The sequence below is a fragment of the Canis aureus genome, chromosome 7, assembly GCF_053574225.1.
Source record: "Canis aureus isolate CA01 chromosome 7, VMU_Caureus_v.1.0, whole genome shotgun sequence".
NCBI lineage: Eukaryota > Metazoa > Chordata > Mammalia > Carnivora > Canidae > Canis > Canis aureus.
Genome location: NC_135617.1, coordinates 71552384 through 71570584, shown reverse-complemented (window position 1 = coordinate 71570584; position 18201 = coordinate 71552384). Strand labels below are relative to the sequence as shown.

At 44.6% G+C, this 18201-nt stretch overlaps 1 protein-coding gene across 6 annotated transcripts; it reads right to left on the bottom strand.

The window, feature by feature from the left end:
* Positions 1–511: 511 nt before the first annotated feature.
* Positions 512–18098, bottom strand: NCR3 (natural cytotoxicity triggering receptor 3). Of its 6 annotated transcripts, none has more exons than XM_077904723.1 (6): positions 18013–18098; positions 8674–8769; positions 2978–3065; positions 981–1325; positions 737–844; positions 512–632 (listed from the first exon to the last, which is right to left on the bottom strand). In XM_077904723.1, the coding sequence occupies exons 2-6, from the start codon at positions 8689–8691 to the stop codon at positions 586–588; spliced, it is 606 nt and encodes a 201-aa protein (XP_077760849.1). In that variant the 5' UTR covers positions 8692–8769; positions 18013–18098; the 3' UTR covers positions 512–585. The 6 variants fall into 6 exon arrangements, 4 of the variants coding, with proteins under 4 accessions (XP_077760849.1, XP_077760850.1, XP_077760852.1 ...); XM_077904724.1 differs by lacking the exon at positions 18013–18098 and adding an exon at positions 14735–14885; XM_077904726.1 differs by lacking the exons at positions 8674–8769; positions 18013–18098 and adding an exon at positions 3156–3248.
* Positions 18099–18201: the final 103 nt, after the last annotated feature.

Genomic DNA, 18201 nt, shown 5'->3' with positions numbered 1-18201 from the left:
AAACTCTCCTGGAGGCCAGAAAGAGTACACATATGGGCCTGGATGGAGTGGGGGTTGACACATAGGGCTCACCAGATCTGATGCCCCCATTCCTCAGGAGACTCAGTCTCCATGCCCCAAAGAGGTAGAAGTGTTGAGCCCTGGGATGGTGATGGGAAGGGGCTCCAGGTATGGCTGCTGGGAAGCTTGCTCCTTGGACCTTTCCAGGCCAGGCTTGGTGAGGGGAGAGTAAAGAGTCGGGGGACCCTTGGGACGCCTGGGTGGCTCAGCCATTGAGCGTCTGCCTTTGGCCCAGGGCATGATCCTGGGGTTCCAGGATAGAGTCCCACATTGGGCTCCATGCGTGGAGCCTGCTTCTCCTTCTGCCTGTGTCTCTGCCTCTCTCTCTCTCTGTCTATCATGAATAAATAAAACCTTAGGGAAAAAAAAAAAAGAGTGGGGGGACCCCGGGGAGGAGCATATTTGGGTATCAAGAATGGAAAAAGAAGTACAGGAGACTCATAAGAAGGCATTAGTGGTGGGGCAGAGGAGGATTTATTGGGGTCTCTTGAAGAGGGTTGGATGTCTGGGGTCTGGAATCACTCATCAGAGTCCACCTAAGAAATGGCAGCGTGTTCCCAGGTGACCGTGGCCTGCAGGAGAGAGGACAGGAGTTGCTGGGCACCGCAGCCCTCTTGCTGGTCTCCGTCCCCACCCCCCAGCTCTCTTCCACCATTGCCCTGGCCCCATTCCTTACATTTGCCTTGGTAATAGATGGTGCTGCCCATGGCCACACAGATAAAGCTGAAGGCATAGAATCCAGCCCGAAGGAAGAGGACTGTGCTGGCCCCTAGCCAAGGAGATCCTGCATGGGGACCATAGAAGGAAGGGGAGGAGGGGGCCCTAAGGAAGAAGCACGCACAGGCCCAGGGAGGGACAGAGAGCTAGGGCCTCAGGGAAACACTCCCAACTTCCAGGAAGAGGGGGGCCTCCCACCTCACCTTTCTCTACCACCAGCAGTGTCCCATTCCCTGTCCCAACACCTAGGCCCAGAACCTCCACTCTGCACACATAGACTCCAGCATCACAGTCTTGGATGTCCCAGATGTGTAGCTCAGCCTGATGGTCACAGAGGAAACGGGAAGAGGGAAGAGGGGCCAGGCGGCCCCTGAACTCGGGGGTCCCATTCCTCACTTCCTTCCCTGGGGCCACCTTGTCCCGGTACCACGTGACAGAGCCAATGGCCAATTTCCTTTCGCTGGCATTGAAGGAACACGGCAAGAAGGCAGCAGTGCCCTCCTGGGTATGAATCTCAGGGGGCTGGAACACCCAGAGAGCACGGGATCCTGGCAGGCAGAGAGAAGACCCAGAGAAACCTCCCCGGTTACAATATAGGGTGGGAAAGGACAATAGAGCTTGCAGTAGAACATCCCGACTGTGTCCCCACCCACGGAGTATCCAGAAGAACAAGCACTTTGGTACCTCATAAAACCCTTTTCTCTCTACCAGCCTAGTTTCTTAACACTGCTTATTAAATGGTTTCTCAAATCCTTTCCTATACCAACTCTCATCCTCACCCCATCCCATCATTCTCCAACTACATTCACTCGTAGTATCTTGCTGAAACTCAACCTGTTACATTGAAATTGGAGCTCATTAATGAATGTGGCTGTCTAGTTAACTAATAATTAACTATATTACTCCAGGTATTCTTTTCATACCAATGGCATACTCTATAAGTACACCACCCTGGCTACTTTGCTTTTTTGTTAAAGAACATAAACTAATAAAGTCTTCGGGTGAAGACACAGCTATAATTGATTGAAATCCCTGTTTAACTCATCCAAATTAATTAAGGCAATTAGTAAAATCTCCGATTAGATTCTCTAGTTCATGAATTTTACCTGTCATTCTTCTGTTTCAGAGGTTCTTAAACTTGAGGGCCTATTGGAATCACCTGGAGGGTCTGTTAACACAGGTTCCTGGGCCCTACCCCCAGAGTTTTTTACTCAGTAGATTTAGGGTGGGGGGCCTGAGAAATTGCCCTAGGTTCCCAGCTGATGCTAAAGCTATGGGTCTGATGGGGCCCCTGGTTGGCTCAGTCCGTTAAGCATCTGTCTGCCTTTGGCCCAGGTCAGATCCCAGGGTCTCAATTGAGATGAAGCCCTGTGTCAGGGTCCCTACTCAGCAGAGAGTCTGCTTCTCCCTCGGTCCCTACCCCTACCCCTGCTCATGCTTGCCCACTTGCTTGCTCTCCCTCAAATACATAAAATCTTTTAAAAATAATAAAGCTGTGGGGATCCCTGGGTGGCTCAGTGGTTTAGCATCTGTCTTTGGCCCAGGGTGTAGTCCTGGGGTCCCAGGATCAAGTCCCGCGTCAGGCTCCCTGCATGGAGCCTGCTTCTCCCTCTGCCTGTGTCTCTGCCTTTCTCTCTGTGTGTGTCTTTCATGGGTAAATAAATAAAATCTTAAAAAATAATAATAATAATAAAGCTGTGGGCCTGATGTCCACACTAAGTTCATGGATATGGCTGATAGTTAATGTCTCTCAGTTAATTAAAATCAGTTTCACTAAAAAACTTCCCTTAGAGTTAATTAGGTCTTCCAAACTCCTAATTACATCTAGACTCTAGATAATAAGCCTTGCTTAATAGGCTTATTAAGCTCATCGAATTAAAATTGACCCCTTAAAAAAAATTCACCTCTTCCTCCCCTCCAGCCCTTTATACTGGTTATTCAACTTCATCTTACCAAGATGGTGGCTGGGAAGAAAGGATGTTTGGGATGGAAACTGGGGTGTGACTCTCCCAGTAGCAACATGGAGAAATGGAGGGAATTGTGAACTGGGGGTGTCCACACTGCTTCGACTTCCAGAAGACCCCACCCACTCCCATTCTCCTTTCCCAGCCACCCACCTCAGGCCTCAATGTCAGCCTCTTCCATCCTCCCTTTTCCCAGGCCCACACACTCCCAGGGTTCTGGAAGAAAGCTCTCTCACCTGGATGGACCACAATGAAGATGAGCAACAGCATCCAGGTCATGTCAGAGGGTATTCCAATTGGCAAAGGGGACCTGAGAAGTAAGGTCTGGGTGGAGAAAGAGCAACCTACTGCTTGTGGCCAAGCCTTTGGTCACCAGATGGAGGTTAGGAGCTTCCTATGATACACAGGACTCACATATCTCTTATCAAGGACTTCGACTGCCTGGGACCTCAGGCATCAAATGCATGCCTCACTGAGGAGAGAGGATGCTGCTGAAGACAGTATCTGGGTCACTAAGAGGCGGAAGTAACACATGGTCAAGGGCCTAAGTGTTTGAGGGAAAGGGGGGCTTAGATCGCTGTTCACAGTAGGGTGGGTCTGTGAGACCAGGATGTGGTTCCCCTACCTCCTGAGGTTCAAGAAGACCATAATAAGCTTCCAGAAACCCTCCTGTGCTCAGAGCTAACATACTTCCACCTCGCCTCAGTTCAGTGGTGCCCAGGCCACCCCATCTGTTCCCTTCCCTTTAGTCTGGGCCGTCCCCAGAGCTGCTCTAGAAATTCTATAATTGAGGGGATTAGGAGAAGCAAGCTGATTGGTGATGGTGGCAGGCGGTTGCTAGGGTCTTTGCTTGGAAGCTTCATTTGCATAGCAATCAACCTGTTTTACTTAGATCCTGTTGACTTGAGTGGTTTGGCTGGGTGATTGCGAAGGATGGAGAGGTCTGGATTCATTCATATTCAGATCTCCATTAAAGGAATATACCCCTTGCTGGGGTCTACTCTACTTGTGGTGCTCTGCAAGCACTTGTCACCCACTGGTAAACCCACTCTATTATTTTATTCACTATTTAGCTAGCATTTCTTGAGAAACTACCAAGTGCCCATTACATGAAAAATATTCTTACAGACACAAAGGAAAGCCTTTGAGTTCGTAACTCCAAGGTTATACAAGGATTGGTACAAGGATATACCTCAGGGGCCCCTGGGTGGCTCAGTTGGTTAAGCATCTGCCTTTGGCCCAGGGCATGATCCCGGGGTCCTGGGATCGAGTCCCATGTCGGGCTTCCTGCAGGAAGCCCGCTTCTCCCTCTGCCTGTGTCTCTGCCTCTGTGTGTGTGTGTGTGTGTGTGTGTGTGTGTCTCATGAATAAATAAATAAAATCTTTAAAAAAAAGAATACACCACACATTGTTGTATATGTATTACACACCTATATGAGATAGCACAGCACCTAGAAGAGGAGGATTATATGCACAATACTAGATGAGGTATGGGCCCAGCCTTTACCATGCAGTTCTCTTTGGCTCTTTTTATATTAATGCATCTTTTCCCTTTGTGATGGGGGAACAGAGGACTAGCTGAGGACAAAGCACAAGGCCAGGGCAGCACATTGACAAGTCCTTAAAACAGGCAGAGGGACCTTCCTCTATGGACTCAACTGCCTCAATGGTCATACTTTGCTAAGGGTAAAAGGTAATCTTAGCCCGACCCCCAGGATCCTACAAGTCTACTTTAACAGGTAAAAATTCCTTTAGAAAGTTCCTTTATCTCCATCCCCCAAGATACATGTTGGCAATCATCCCCCAAGCACATAGCCCACCCATACACATCTGAAGGGTCTCATGACTCAGGTTTTATTAGACGGTAATAAGTGACCTTTTCCCAACAATAGCTGGTCCCCTCAAGGTCCTGGAAACCTTGCTTCCAAATTCCTTAGAGAGTACACTATCCTCAAATCCCTCCCAACTCCCAGGTATATAATCAGCCACCCCTCATGGGCCGGGGCAGCAGCCCTTCCTGCCCATGGGTCCTGTCCCCCTGCTTTAATAAAACCACCATTTTGGGATCCCTGGGTGGCTTAGCCATTTAGCGCCTGCCTTTGGCCCAGGGCGTGATCCTGGAGTCCCAGGATTGATTGCCACATCAGGCTCCCTGTCTTGAGCCTGCTTCTCCTCCCTCTACCTGTGCCTGTGCCTCTCTCTGTGTGTGTCTCTCAGGAATGAATAAATAAAATCTTAAATAAAAAAAATTAAAAAAAAAACACCATTTTGCACCAAAAGTGTCTCAAGAATTATTTCTTGGTCATCAGTTCCAGACCTCACCTATATTCCAAAACATCATCATTTGTGTCCCTGTTTCTAGCTCTGTTTCACAATACATCGGTAAACTCCAATTCCTATTCTTCACTGTAGTGATTGGAGTTTTCTTTTGGAGAAGCAGCAGTGTCATGGTTAAGAATGCTGGCTTGGGAATGCATAGGTGGCTCAGTTGGTGGCTCAGTTGGTTGAGCGGCTGTCTTTGGCTGGGGTCATGATCTCAGGGTCTTGGTCTCGGGCTCTCTGCTCCACAGGGAGTCTGCTTCTCCCTCTTCCTCTCCCTCTCTTTCTCTCTCAAATAAAATCTTAAAAAAAAAAAAATACTAGCTTGGAATCAACCTGGGTTCAAATACCAGCTTCTCTACAAACTAGCTATATGAAAAAAAAAAAAAAAAAAACTAGCTATATGATCTTGAATAAATTATTTAACCTCTTCAAACCACCTGCTCAAGCACACATGCCTCATCATCTGGGGAGGACTGTCTCAGCCATTCTCCATCTGTAGAGTAGAGCCATTCCTCTTCTGGGCCTCTAACCCGAGGGTGGGAAATGGACCTACCATGGTCAGGCAAGGGCTGCCCCCTGGTGGTCATGGAGCAGGGGGAGGTGGTTTTTCTCACTCTGAGACGCAGAAAGGTGGTTTTTCTCGGATGGATCTTAACTCCAGCTTCCTTGCGCCCAGTACGTTACCTTGCCTTGCCCCCTCTCGTCCTATCAACAGCCCATCTCCACCCCCAAAGAGTCAATGTAGAGGCCATTGTCTCTTCTACTCACCTATGTATGAGAAGCCTGCAGTTTGAGGAGGGAGTGGAGATCGTCACCAGTAGAATGGGGGTGTGGGGCTGGGATGGGCACCTGGCCTAAAGATATAACTTCCATACTCTCACAGTACACACACATGGCACTGCTCCATGTCCTAGGGCAATGTGGCTTAGAAGTAAAGTCAGCCGAAGTTGGAGTCCTGGTTGCACTACTCACACCTGTGCGATGAGAGTAATATCTTGTCAATGTCCAGACTCCACTGTATGGGATGCTCTGTGTATGTTAGCTCCCAGTTCCTCCTCAGTTTGGGGCTAGGATGACCATTGTTACAGCTGTGTCTGAACTCAAGTGTATCCTGCTCTCTCCACCTCTTGTCTCTACCTAAGATTTCCAATTTCCAAAAATGTGGATTCCAAAGATTGTACTTGGGTTTTTTAAAAAGATTTTATTTAATTGAGAGAGAGCACATGAGTGGGATGAAAGATCAGGGGGAGAGAAAGAAAGACTCCCCACCGAGCAGGGAGCCTGACATGAGGCTCGATCTCCAGACCCTGGGATCATGACCTGAGCTGAAGGCAGTCACATAACTGACCGAGCCACCCAGGAACCCTGTACTTGGATTTTTTTTAAGTCCATCTAGAATAAATCCTAGTATACTGTGTAGATTCAGGGACCCTTTTCTTTTCTTTTCTTTTTAAAGATTTTATTTATCTATTCATGAGAGACACAGAGAGAGACAGAGAGAGACGCAGACTCCATGTAGGGTGCCCCACGTGGGACTCGATCCCAGGGCCCCAGGATCAGGTCCTGGGCTGAAGGTGGCACTAAACCACTGAGCCACCTGGGCTGCCCCTGGGGTCCTTTTCAATAGCTCTGAGATCTCTAGGGAACTTTAACCTGCAGGATGGTAACTGTTGCACTAATTAGCCCAAGGAGGGACTTTTTTCAAAGAAACTTTTACTGGGGACTCAAGAAGAAAGGCAACCAATAAAGTTGTGAAGTGGATGCACACACATCTTGAATTTAACTCCTTTCTTTCTAAACCTACTTTAAAAAATATTTTATTTTTAATTAATCTTTACACCTAGCACAGGGCTTGAACTCACAACCCCAAGATCAAGTCACATGCTCTTTGATCCAGCCAGGTGCCCATCTGGTCTAACTTTTTAAACATCTCCCTATGAGCTGCCTTGTGGGTGGTCAGGACCAATAAACACAACTCAGAGTTCAGAGCAGGAACAGAAATGAAGACACAGAAGGAACTCTGGAATCCCAGTACAGTGATCTTGTGTTAGTAGTGCTGAGATGTGGGTGCCTTCTCCTTTAGCCAAGTCCTTATAAACATTTTCAAAGAATTAGCAGCTCCCATGTTCTACTTTTAACCTCTAACCACAGCTTCTCTGAGGCTCCTGCATCAGACCTCACCACCTTCAGTCTCCTTGCTGACACAGACTAATCTCCTTCCCATTCATCAAGAGCAGGCACCTAACTTCCCAGCTTCCTATCTATTTCAACCTCTGCCATCTTTCTGGGAGACAATATCCATGTAAATTATGTTTTAAACACTGAGATATAAATATATGCAGTAAAATTCACAGATCTTTAAAAAAAAAATTTAAGCGCCCAGACCTTAAGCGTCTAGTTCAATGTCTATGCACTCCTGTAAACAACATTGCAAGTGAGAAACAGATCACTTCCATCACCCCAGAAAATTCTCCCATGCTTCTTTTTTGGTCAATCCCTCTCTTCTCCCAGAAGCAATCACTGATTTGTACCCCTATAGATTCATACCCCTATATTATACCTCTATACCTCTATTCTTGAACTTCATGTAAGTGTAATCATATAGTATATACTCCTGTATCTGACTTCTTTCATTTTGTATAATGTCTGTGAGATTCATCTATTTCGCATGTATCAGTAGTTTGCTCTTTTTCTTTTCTTTTCTTTTTTTTTTTTTTTTTTTTTTTTTGCTGAGTGGTATTCTATAATATGGGTGTACTACAGTTTATCCACTCACCTGATGATGTACAAATGGGTGGTATGAACATTCCCTTTTTTTTTTAAAGATTTTATTTCTTTATTTGAGAGAAGGAGAGAGCACAAGCAGGGGGAGTGGCAGAGAGGGAAGCAGGCTTGCTGCTGAGCAGAGAGCCCCATGCAGGGCTCCATCCCAGGACCCTGAGATCATGACCTGAGTTGAAGGCAGATGCTTAACTGACTGAGCCATCCAGGCACCTATGAACATTCTTGTACATGTCTTGCAAATGATTTTTCTTTTCTTTTCTTTTAAATTTTATTTATTTATTCATGAGAGACACAGAGAGAGAGGCAGAGGGAGAAGCAGGCTCCACGCAGGGAGCCCGATGTGGGATTCGATCCGGGGTCTCCAGGACCACACCCTGGGCTGAAGGCAGGTGCTAAACTGCTGAGCCACCAGGGCTGCCCTTTCTTTTCTTTTTTTTAGAGAGAGAGTGTGTGTAAGATGAGGGGAAGGGCAGAGGGAGAGAATCTTAAGACTCCATGTTGAGCCCAAGTGGGGGCTCAATTCCACGACTCATGACCTGAGTCGAAATCAAGAGTCAGATGCTCAATGGACTGAGCCACCCAGGTACTCCAACAAATGATTTTTTTTTTTAATTTTTTATTTATTTATGATAGGCACACAGTGAGAGAGAGAGAGGCAGAGACACAGGCAGAGGGAGAAGCAGGCTCCATGCACCGGGAGCCCGACGTGGGATTCGATCCTGGGTCTCCAGGATCGCGCCCTGGGCCAAAGGCAGGCGCTAAACCGCTGCGCCACCCAGGGATCCCACAAATGATTTTTCAATATACTAATGTCCCAGTTGCTTACCTTGTCTACTCCAGCCATCACCTTGATTCTACATGCCTGCACCTTAGATCATGTGACCATGGAATTTGTTTCACTTTGGAATCTTCCCTCTCTTTCCTAGGAACATAAAAGCAATTAGGCCTGAGTCCCTCCAGACTCCTATACCCTGTATATGTGCTTTCACACAATTCCACTGTTGATGGATTTTTTTTTTAATTTTTATTTATTTATGATAGTCACACAGAGAGAGAGAGAGAGAGGCAGAGACATAGGCAGAGGGAGAAGCAGGCTCCATGCACCCGGAGCCCGACGTGGGATTCGATCCCGGGTCTCCAGGATCACGCCCTGGGCCAAAGGCAGGCGCCAAACCGCTGCGCCACCCAGGGATCCCTGTTGATGGATTTTTGTATTCTTTCTCTCCCACTTTCATTCAACAAATATTGAGCATCTACCAGGCTTACCTAGGCAATCCTGTCATAGACAGTTTTAACCACCACTTATTCTCTGTCCAGTCTCCAATCTATATCTCCATCACAGTCTATACCTTCCCCTGAGGCCTCTTTCTTGAGCCAAGTCCAGAATACCTAGCTGTCCTCTAGACATCTCCTCCAGAGTGTTCTACAGGTGTTTCAAAATTATCAGTGTCCACCCAAACTGGGTCAGCCTCCTGGTATTCCTCATCTCAGTGAATGGAAATACAATCCATCTAAATCACTTAAGGCAAAAACCTGGGATTTCTATTTTTCTGCCTTCTCCCTCAATTGCCCCATCCAAATAGTCTCCAAGTCCTGTCGATTCTGCCTCTGAAATCTCTCTCTCTCTTTTTTTAAAAGTTTTATTTATTCAGAGAGAGCGAGAGAGAGGCAGAGACACAGGCAGAAGGAGAAAACAGGCTCCATGTAGGAAGCCCGACGTGGGACTCGATCCCGGATCTCCAGGATCAACCCCGGGCTGCAGGCGGCGCTAAACCGCTGCGCCACCGGGGCTGCCCTGCCTCTGAAATAACTCAAGCATCTTCCCACCTCTTAATTCTCATAGCTAGTTAAGGCCCTTGTCATCTCAGGATGAAATTAGTACAATTGCTTCTCTGACGGATAGTGTGGTTTCTTCTCAATATCCATTCCATACCTTCTGTTCCAAGTGTTGAGGCTCATCTATCTATTCAGCAATGCTTTTATTGAGTTCTTTCCACATGCTAGGCTTTCCATCTACCTCTTCTTTTATGTTTTTCTTCACCTTTCCCCTTCTTGGTCCTATCTCCCACATCTCTGCACATGACTCTTCTCACCAAAAATTTTAAAAGATATTTATTTATTTATTTATTTATCTATCTATCTATTTATTTAAGAGAGAGCAAGCATGGGAGCGAGGGGCGGGTGAGCAGAGGAGAGGGAGAAGCAGCCTTCCTGCTGAGAAGAGAGCTGGATAGGGGACTTGATCTCAGAACCCCGGGATCATGGGATCATGACCTAAGCTGAAGGCAGATACGCAACTGACTGAGCCATCCAGCTGCCTCTCTTCTCACATCTTTATTCATATCACTTGTTTTTTCCTTATGTCTCTATCCACAACCCACGTCTCTCTCCACATCTTTACTCTGTCCCCCCAGGTACATCTGCTTATTCACTAATTCTTTCATTCAACAAATATTTGGTGAACACCTTCTATTTGTGAGGCACCTATCTCTCCAACCCTCTCTCTTACCTCATTTCTCTCTACATCTTTTTCCACCTCCCCATCTTTCCCTACATTTTCCCAGCACCTCTCTTTCCCTCAGCCCATCTCTCATTTCTCTTTCTCCCCCATTTCTTTCTGGGTGGGAGAATGAGTCAAGGCTGGCAAAGCACTTGCATTTTTCCTCTGGGAGCCAAGGAAAGCCTTCCCAGACTCTATCAGGCTGGCTGGGACCACTCCCAGATGCCCTCAGATTCTCTGTGCCAGGTTCTTTATTCAAAAAAAACAAAAAACAAAAAAAAAAAAAAAAAAAAAAAAAAAACAAGAAAGAAAGAAAAAGGAAAGAAAAGAAAAAAGAAAATTAACCTACGCTATTAAAAGAAAACTTTATTTTATTAAAATATTTTATTTATTCATTAATGAGAGACACAGAAAGAGAGGCAGGGACAGGAAGAGGGAGAAACAGGCTCTCTGCAGGGAGTCCTGATGCAGAACTCAATTCCAGGATCCCGGGATCACGACCTGATCTGAAGGCAGATGCTCAACTGCTGAGCCACCCAGGTGCCCCTAAAGGAAAACTTTAATTCACATCCATCAGAAACTGGTAAATCAAACAGGTAAATAATTACTAAAGACAAAGAAAATGAAACCAGATAGTAAACAAGCTTGATCTAAGGGAAATATATAGAATCCTAGAAAAACTAGAAAATATGCACTTTTCAGGTACAACATAGACATTTAGAAAAAGAATCAAAATCATATAGAACACAATTGCTGACCAAAAGCCATAACAATTTAAGAGCAATAACAAAGAATATTTATTACATGCATAGAAAGTTTTAAAAGTATTTTCTTTTTTTAAAAGTATTTTCTAATGTATTTTTAAGCTTTAGAAACCCTAAGTAATTTAAATGTTCAAGAAAATATTATAATAGAATTCAAAATATTTTGAACTGAAAGACAGTGATAATACTGCCTATCTAAGCTGTGGAATGAGCTACAACAACTCATGGACGAAAATAAAGGTGTATATTAGGAAAGAAAGTTTGTGAGGCATCTGGAGGACTCAGTCTGTTGGGTGTCTGGTCTTGGTTTCCGCTCAGGTCATGTTCTTGGTATCTTGAGATGGAGACCCAAGTCTGGCTCCACACTCAGCAGGGAGACTGCTTGAGATTCTCTCTCCTTTCCTCTGCCCCTTCCCCATGCACATATGCTCTAGCACACGCCCTGTCTCTTACTCTCAAATAAGCAAATAAATCATTAAAAAAAAAAAAAGACAGTTTGAAAATCTTTGAGTTGGACAGATAATTCAAGAAATTAGAAAAAAAGCACATAATAATCCTAAGAAATTGAAGAAAATAATAAAGATACTTTTAGAAATTAGGGACATAAAAAATATACAATAGAGCAGAAAACATTTTTACATATATATAAAATATGTAATATTCTACATATTTACAAAGACTACTAATATTAAAAAAATCTCTGGGATCCCTGGGTGGCGCAGTGGTTTGGCGCCTGCCTTTGGCCCAGGGCGCGATCTTGGGGATCCAGGATCGAGTCCCGCGTTGGGCTCCCGGTGCATGGAGCCTGCTTCTCCCTCTGCCTGTGTCTCTGCCTCTCTGTCTCTCTGTGTGTGACTATCATAAATAAATAAAAATTAAAAAAAAAATCTCTGACCAAATTGATTACACAAAAAAAGGAGAAAGGGAGAGAGGGCACACACACACACGAATAAATAATTTAAAGGGAATATAATGTCAGAAACAGTAAATATTTACATTGTAAATTTTGAGAAATGAATAATTTTCTAGAAAAACATATGACCAAACTGACTTAAGAAAAAAATTAAAAGCCTGATATACCTATAACCATTAAAGAAATTGAATCAATTGTTTAAAATTTAGCCATCATCAATGGAGTGCCTGGCTAGCTAAGTCAGAAGAGTGTGTGTTCTTGATCTGAAGGGGAGGAGGACTTGTGAGTTTGAGCCCCACAGTGAATGTAGAGACTAGTTAAATAAATAAATAAATAAATACATAAATAAATAAATAAATAAATAAACTTAGAAAAAAAATAAGCCATTAAAAAAAAATCACCAAGCCCAGATAGTTATGAAATTTTCAAAACAGATCATTCCAGGGATGCCTGAATGGCTCAGCTGTTTAGCTCCTGCCTTTGGCTCAGGGCGTGATCCTGGAGTCCGAGGACCCAGTCCCACATCGGGCTCCCTGAGTAGAGCCTGATTCTCCCTCTGCCTGCGTTTCTGCCTCTCTCTCTGTGTGTCTCTCATGAATAAATAAATAAAATCTTAAAAAAACAAAACAAAACAAAACAAAACAAAACAAAAAAAACAGATCAGGCGGATCCGTGGGTGGCTAACCGTTTTTGCGCCTGCCTTTGGCCCAGGGCGTGATCCTGAAGTCCCTGGATCGAGTACCACGTCGGGCTCCCCCCGGCATGGAGCCTGCTTCTCCCTCCTCCTGTGTCTCTGCCTCTCTCTCTGTGTCTATCATAAACAAAATAAATAAATAAATCTTAAAAATAAAAAGAAAAACAGATCATTCCAATCATATAAAGATTGTTCTAGTGATTCTAATGATCAGGAAACAGGAAAAGTTTCTCAATTTATTTCATAAGATTAATGGAAGCCAGGCAAAGGCAATCTGATAAAGTAAAATGATAAAACAATTTCACTCATAATTAGATGCAAGACAAAAAAAGAACTTAATAAAAAGATTAACAAACATAAACCAGAATTGAATAAATAATATAAAACAACTTAACCAAGCAGAGGCAGAGACACAGGCAAAGGGAGAAGCAGGCTCTATGCAGGGAGCGCGATGTGGGGCTCGGTTCCTGGGACTCCAGGATCAGGCCCTGGGCAGAAGGCAGACGCTAAACCACTGAGGCACTCAGGCATCCCAAACAGCAGTCTTTATCCTAGGAAAGTAATTCACTGTTCATGCAATTCCTAATTCTGTTCATACAATTTATTGCATTAAGAGATTAGGAGAAAAATCCATGGGACTCTCAATCAATACAGTAAAAGCATTTAGTTGCTTTTGTTCATGATAGTAACTACTCAGATTTTAAAAATAGGAAGAAAAGTTCACAAGTCATTCATTGTTTTAAAAATTACAAACGTAGGGCAGCCAGGGTGGCTCAGTGGTTTAGCGCTGCCTTCAGCCCAGGGCGTGATCCTGGAGACACGGGATCGAGTCCCAAGTCAGGTTCCCTGCATGGAGCCTGCTTCTCCCTCTGCCTGTGTCTCTGTGTGTCTCTCATAAATAAATAAAATCTTTAAGAAATAAAAAAATAAAAATTACAAATGTGTATTATGTCTATGTTTTTCCATGAAATGTAGTGTTCATTTTTGAAATAGTTTTGTATTTTTTTTTTTTGGTTTCTTCCTGTTCCCATTCTTGTTATCTACCATGTTTTCTGATTATTTGCATTTCTTTTTTTTTAAGATTTTATTTATTTATGAAAGACAGACAGACAGACAGACAGACAGAGGCAGAGACTCAGGCAGAGAAAGAAGCAGGCTCCATGCAGGGAGCCCGACATGGGACCCGATCCCAGGACTCCAGGATCACGCCCTGAGCCAAAGGCAGACACTCAACCACTGAGCCACCCAGGTGTCCCTGATTACTTGCATTTCTGATATGTGTCCTTCCTTCACTGCTAAAAAGCTACACCAAATTTTGTTGCTTTTCAATTTATGATGGAATTTTAGACTGCAATTTTCACCAGCTTTTGGCAATGTATCTCTGGTGAGTTGTCATCTGTCAATAAATTGTGTTGCCTTTATTATTATTATTATTTTATTTATTTATTTGACAAAGACTGAGAGAGGGGGGTGGGCAGAGGTAGAGGGAGAAGCAGGCTCCTGCCTGAGCAGGAAGCCAGATGCAGGGCTCAATCCCAAAACCCTGAGATTATGACCTGAACCCATGAGCCTAAGCCAGACACTTAACTGGCTGAACCATCCAGGTGCCCCACTCTTTTTTTTTTTCTTTAATTTTAAATTCAATTTAGTTAACATATAGTGTAATATTAGTGTCAGGGGTAGAACTTAGTGATTCATCACGTGCATATAACACCCAGTATTCATTACATCACATTCCCTCCTCAATGCCCATCACTCAATTACCCCATCCCCCACTCCCCTCCCCTCCAACATTTCCTACAGTTAAGAGTCTCTCATGGTTTGCCTCAGTCTCTGTTTTTATCTTTTTTATTTTTCTTTTGCTTCCCTTATGTTCATCTGTTTTGTTTCTTAAATGCTACGTATGAGTGAAATAATGATATTTATCTTTCTCTGACTTATTTCTCTTAGTACAATACCCTCTAATTCCATCCACGTCATTGCAAATGGCAAGATTTTTGTGTTGCTCTTTTTTACCTTCTTTCTCATAGAAGATATCTTTCTTCTTTTTATCTTCTTTCTCAAAGAACAGAATCGTTGTTCATTTCTTTTTTCTCTTCCTTTTTAAAAAAGATTTTTATTTAATTATTTAAGAGAGAGAGATAGAGCATGAGCAAGTGGGCAAAAGGAGAGGGAGAAGCAGAGTCCCTGCTGAGCAAAGAGCCCTAAGTGGGTCTTGATCCCAAGACCCTGAGATCATGACCCGAGTTGAAGGCCCATGCCTAACCAACTAAGCCACCCAACAACTGCTCTTTTTCTTTTTTAAACTCTATGTTCAACGTGGGGCTCAAACTCAGGACCCTGAGATCAAGTTACATCCTCTACCAACTGAGCCAACCAGGAGTCTTTTTTTTGTTTGTTTGTTTATGTCCATGTTTTTTTTTAAGATTTTGTTTATTTATTCATGAGAAACAGAGAGACAAAGACACAGGAAGAGGGAGAAGCAGGCTCCATGCACTGGGAGCCTGACGTGGGATTCGATCCCGGGTCTCCAGGATCGCGCCCTGGGCCAAAGGCAGGCGCCAAACCGCTGCACCACCCAGGGATCCCAAGAGCCGCTATTTTAAGGAGCTTCTACATATCTGTGCTCAGATCTAGATTTTGCAGCCTGTCAGCAAACCATCTATTTTTTTTATCTCCATGTTCTCAGTGGATTCCTCACAGCTGCCCTCTAATGCACCCCTGAAGCAATTTGCTGGCCTAGAAGTCCTACATCCCCTTCACCCTTACTATTAGGAGCCGCCTTGTCTATGACCCAGGGGGCGGGCCCCTGGGTCTGGATGGGCCATGTCTTGCCTGTTACTTTTCATAGGCTTTCTCCACATTTGTGTTTATGCTGGGTTTTGTTCTCCACCCTTTTGCCCTCCTAGATACTCTTACTTTTCACGTTTGCCCTGTGTGAGAGCAGCTATTGCTTTATCTCAGGAAGTTTCTCTGAGCCTCTAAGCTCTATCCCACTATGGTAGTCTGCCAAACCATCCTTGATAGAAAGAAGAGTCCGGGAGGCAGTCTCACCTCGAATACAGGCCAGAGCCTTCCCAAAGGCCTATCACGCCCTATACAATCTGGCCTCATATCCTGCCTGTTTCCCCTCACACACCTGGCTCTAGCTACACTGGCCATCCTGCTACTTCACAAATACTCCAGATAGCCAGACATGTTCTCACCTCAGGACCTTTGCACTTGCTGTGCCCACTGCCTGAAATGCTCCTCTCTCATATAGCCACATGGCTTATTTCCATACTTCCCTGAAATAGTTTTTTTTAAGATTTTAAGTAATCTCTACACCCAACATGGGGCTTAAACTTACAACCCCGAGATCAAGAGTCATGTGCTACACTGACTGAACCAGCCAGACACCCCTTCCTTGAAATTTTTGCTCAAATATTTTCTTAGAGAAGTCTCTCTGATCACCCTCTTTAAAACTGCAGTCCAGGGCACCTGGGTGCTCAGTCTGGTAAGCATCCAACTTCGGCTCAGGTCATGATCTCAGGCTCCTTGCTCAGCAGGGAGTTTGCTTGTCCCTCTTCCTCTTCCTCTGCCCCGACCCCTGCTCATGCTCCCACTCGCTCTCTTTCTCAAATAAATAAAATATTTAAAATAATAAAAATAGGGCAGCTCGGGTAGCTCAGCAGTTTAGCACCACCTTTAGCCCAGGGCCTGATCCTGGAGACCTGGGATCGAGTCCCATGTCGGGCTCCTTGTATGGAGCCTGCTTCTCCCTCTGCCTGTGTCTCTGCCTCTCTCTCTCCCTGGGTCTCTCATGAATAAATCTTTAAAATAATATTAATATTAATATTAAAATAGAATAAACCAGCAGTCCACCACTGCACGTTCTATCCTCCCTTCCCTACTTTGTTTTTCTGTATAGGTACCTGCCACCTTTAATATGTTTATTATTTTAAGAATTTTTCATTTTTAAGTAATCTCTACATCCAACTTGGGGCTTGAACTCACAACCTCGAGATCAAGAGTCACATGCTCCACTGACTGAGCCAGCCAGGTGCCTAAATATGTTTATGTTTATAGTCTGTCTTCTGCAGTTAGATTGTCCATGAGGATGAGAATTGACATTTGTTTGGATCACTGAGGTGGCATATAGTACGCATCTGATAAATATTTGTTGAATGAATGAATGTATGAGTAAGGAAATGAATTCTCCTCACCAGGCATTGAGACTTGAGTGCAGGGTTGCAGCTTTCTCTGAAAGGGACAAAGCAGTTACAGTAAAGAGAAGTCCAGAAGTCAGAGTTTACCCCAGCATCTTCCCCCACCTGCATGGGTCAGGGAGAGGGCAGTGAGAAGTGAACACTCCCAGTTGCAGAAGGGGAAGTAAGGTGGGGGGGAGAGGGAAAGGAAAAGTGTTTCCATCTATGCTGGGGGAGGGTAGGTGGAGCTCTGGGTGGGGAGTTTGTTTTTATTTTATTTTATTTTTAAAGATGATTTATTTGAGAGAGTGAGAATGGAGGGGCAGAGGAAGAGGGAGAGAGAGACTCTCAAGCCAACTCCACACTGAGCAGGGAGCCCCCTCAGGACTGGATCTCACATGCCTGAGAAACCAAGTGTCAGACAGTCACTGAACTGAGTCACCCAGGCATTCCTGGGTGGGGAGTTTGAACAAAAATGTCTCAAACATTTGAGGGGAACATGCTATCCTCACCTCCCCTGGAAGTACTACCCATGCAACAAAAAAAGGAAAAATGATATGCGTGGGGAAGACATTTATTAGAGGCTACTTACCCACTCTATTGAACCCAGGGTGACTGGCACCGAATCACATACACACACACACACTGCCTCCTCTAAGGCTGGCTTTATACACACACACACACACACACACACACACACACACTTTTGTGTCCACAAATGCTGCCTGTCTCAGCACCACTTTCATTTCCTCCAAAGAATCTACTTAAATTCTCTAATTCCTGAGCTCTGTAGATTTCACTAAATATTTCAAGGAATATATGATGAGTGGATTACATTGCACACTCTAAAGCAAACAAATACAACTAATGTGCTAGACATTTCCATATTTCCGAGTGCCTCTGGGGAGCTCCCAGACTGGGAATGAAGCTTGTCTCCCTTTCTGATCCTATACCATCTTGCCATCCTCCTAGATCTGCCAGTGGACTTCAGATTTTTCTCCTATTTCACGGCATAGAAAAATCCCAGTCAGTCCTTCCTAGGCTGTGTATCCAAACCTGTGTGCCCAGACTCATGACATCCAACAAAATGCAAGCCTTAAGACTTACCTGCCCTCCTGACTTGTTCAAAGATCATTTATTTGTTCCTGAGAGTAACTACCCCTCCCCCATACCTCCAGTGGCTTCTTCCTCCCCTGCACAGACTGGGCTCTCCTTAAGAGGAACCAGGGAGAATGCTATTTTCTCATCTCCATCCTAGAGCCCCCCTCCCGGCCGCTTGCTCCTGGGGTGCTCTGT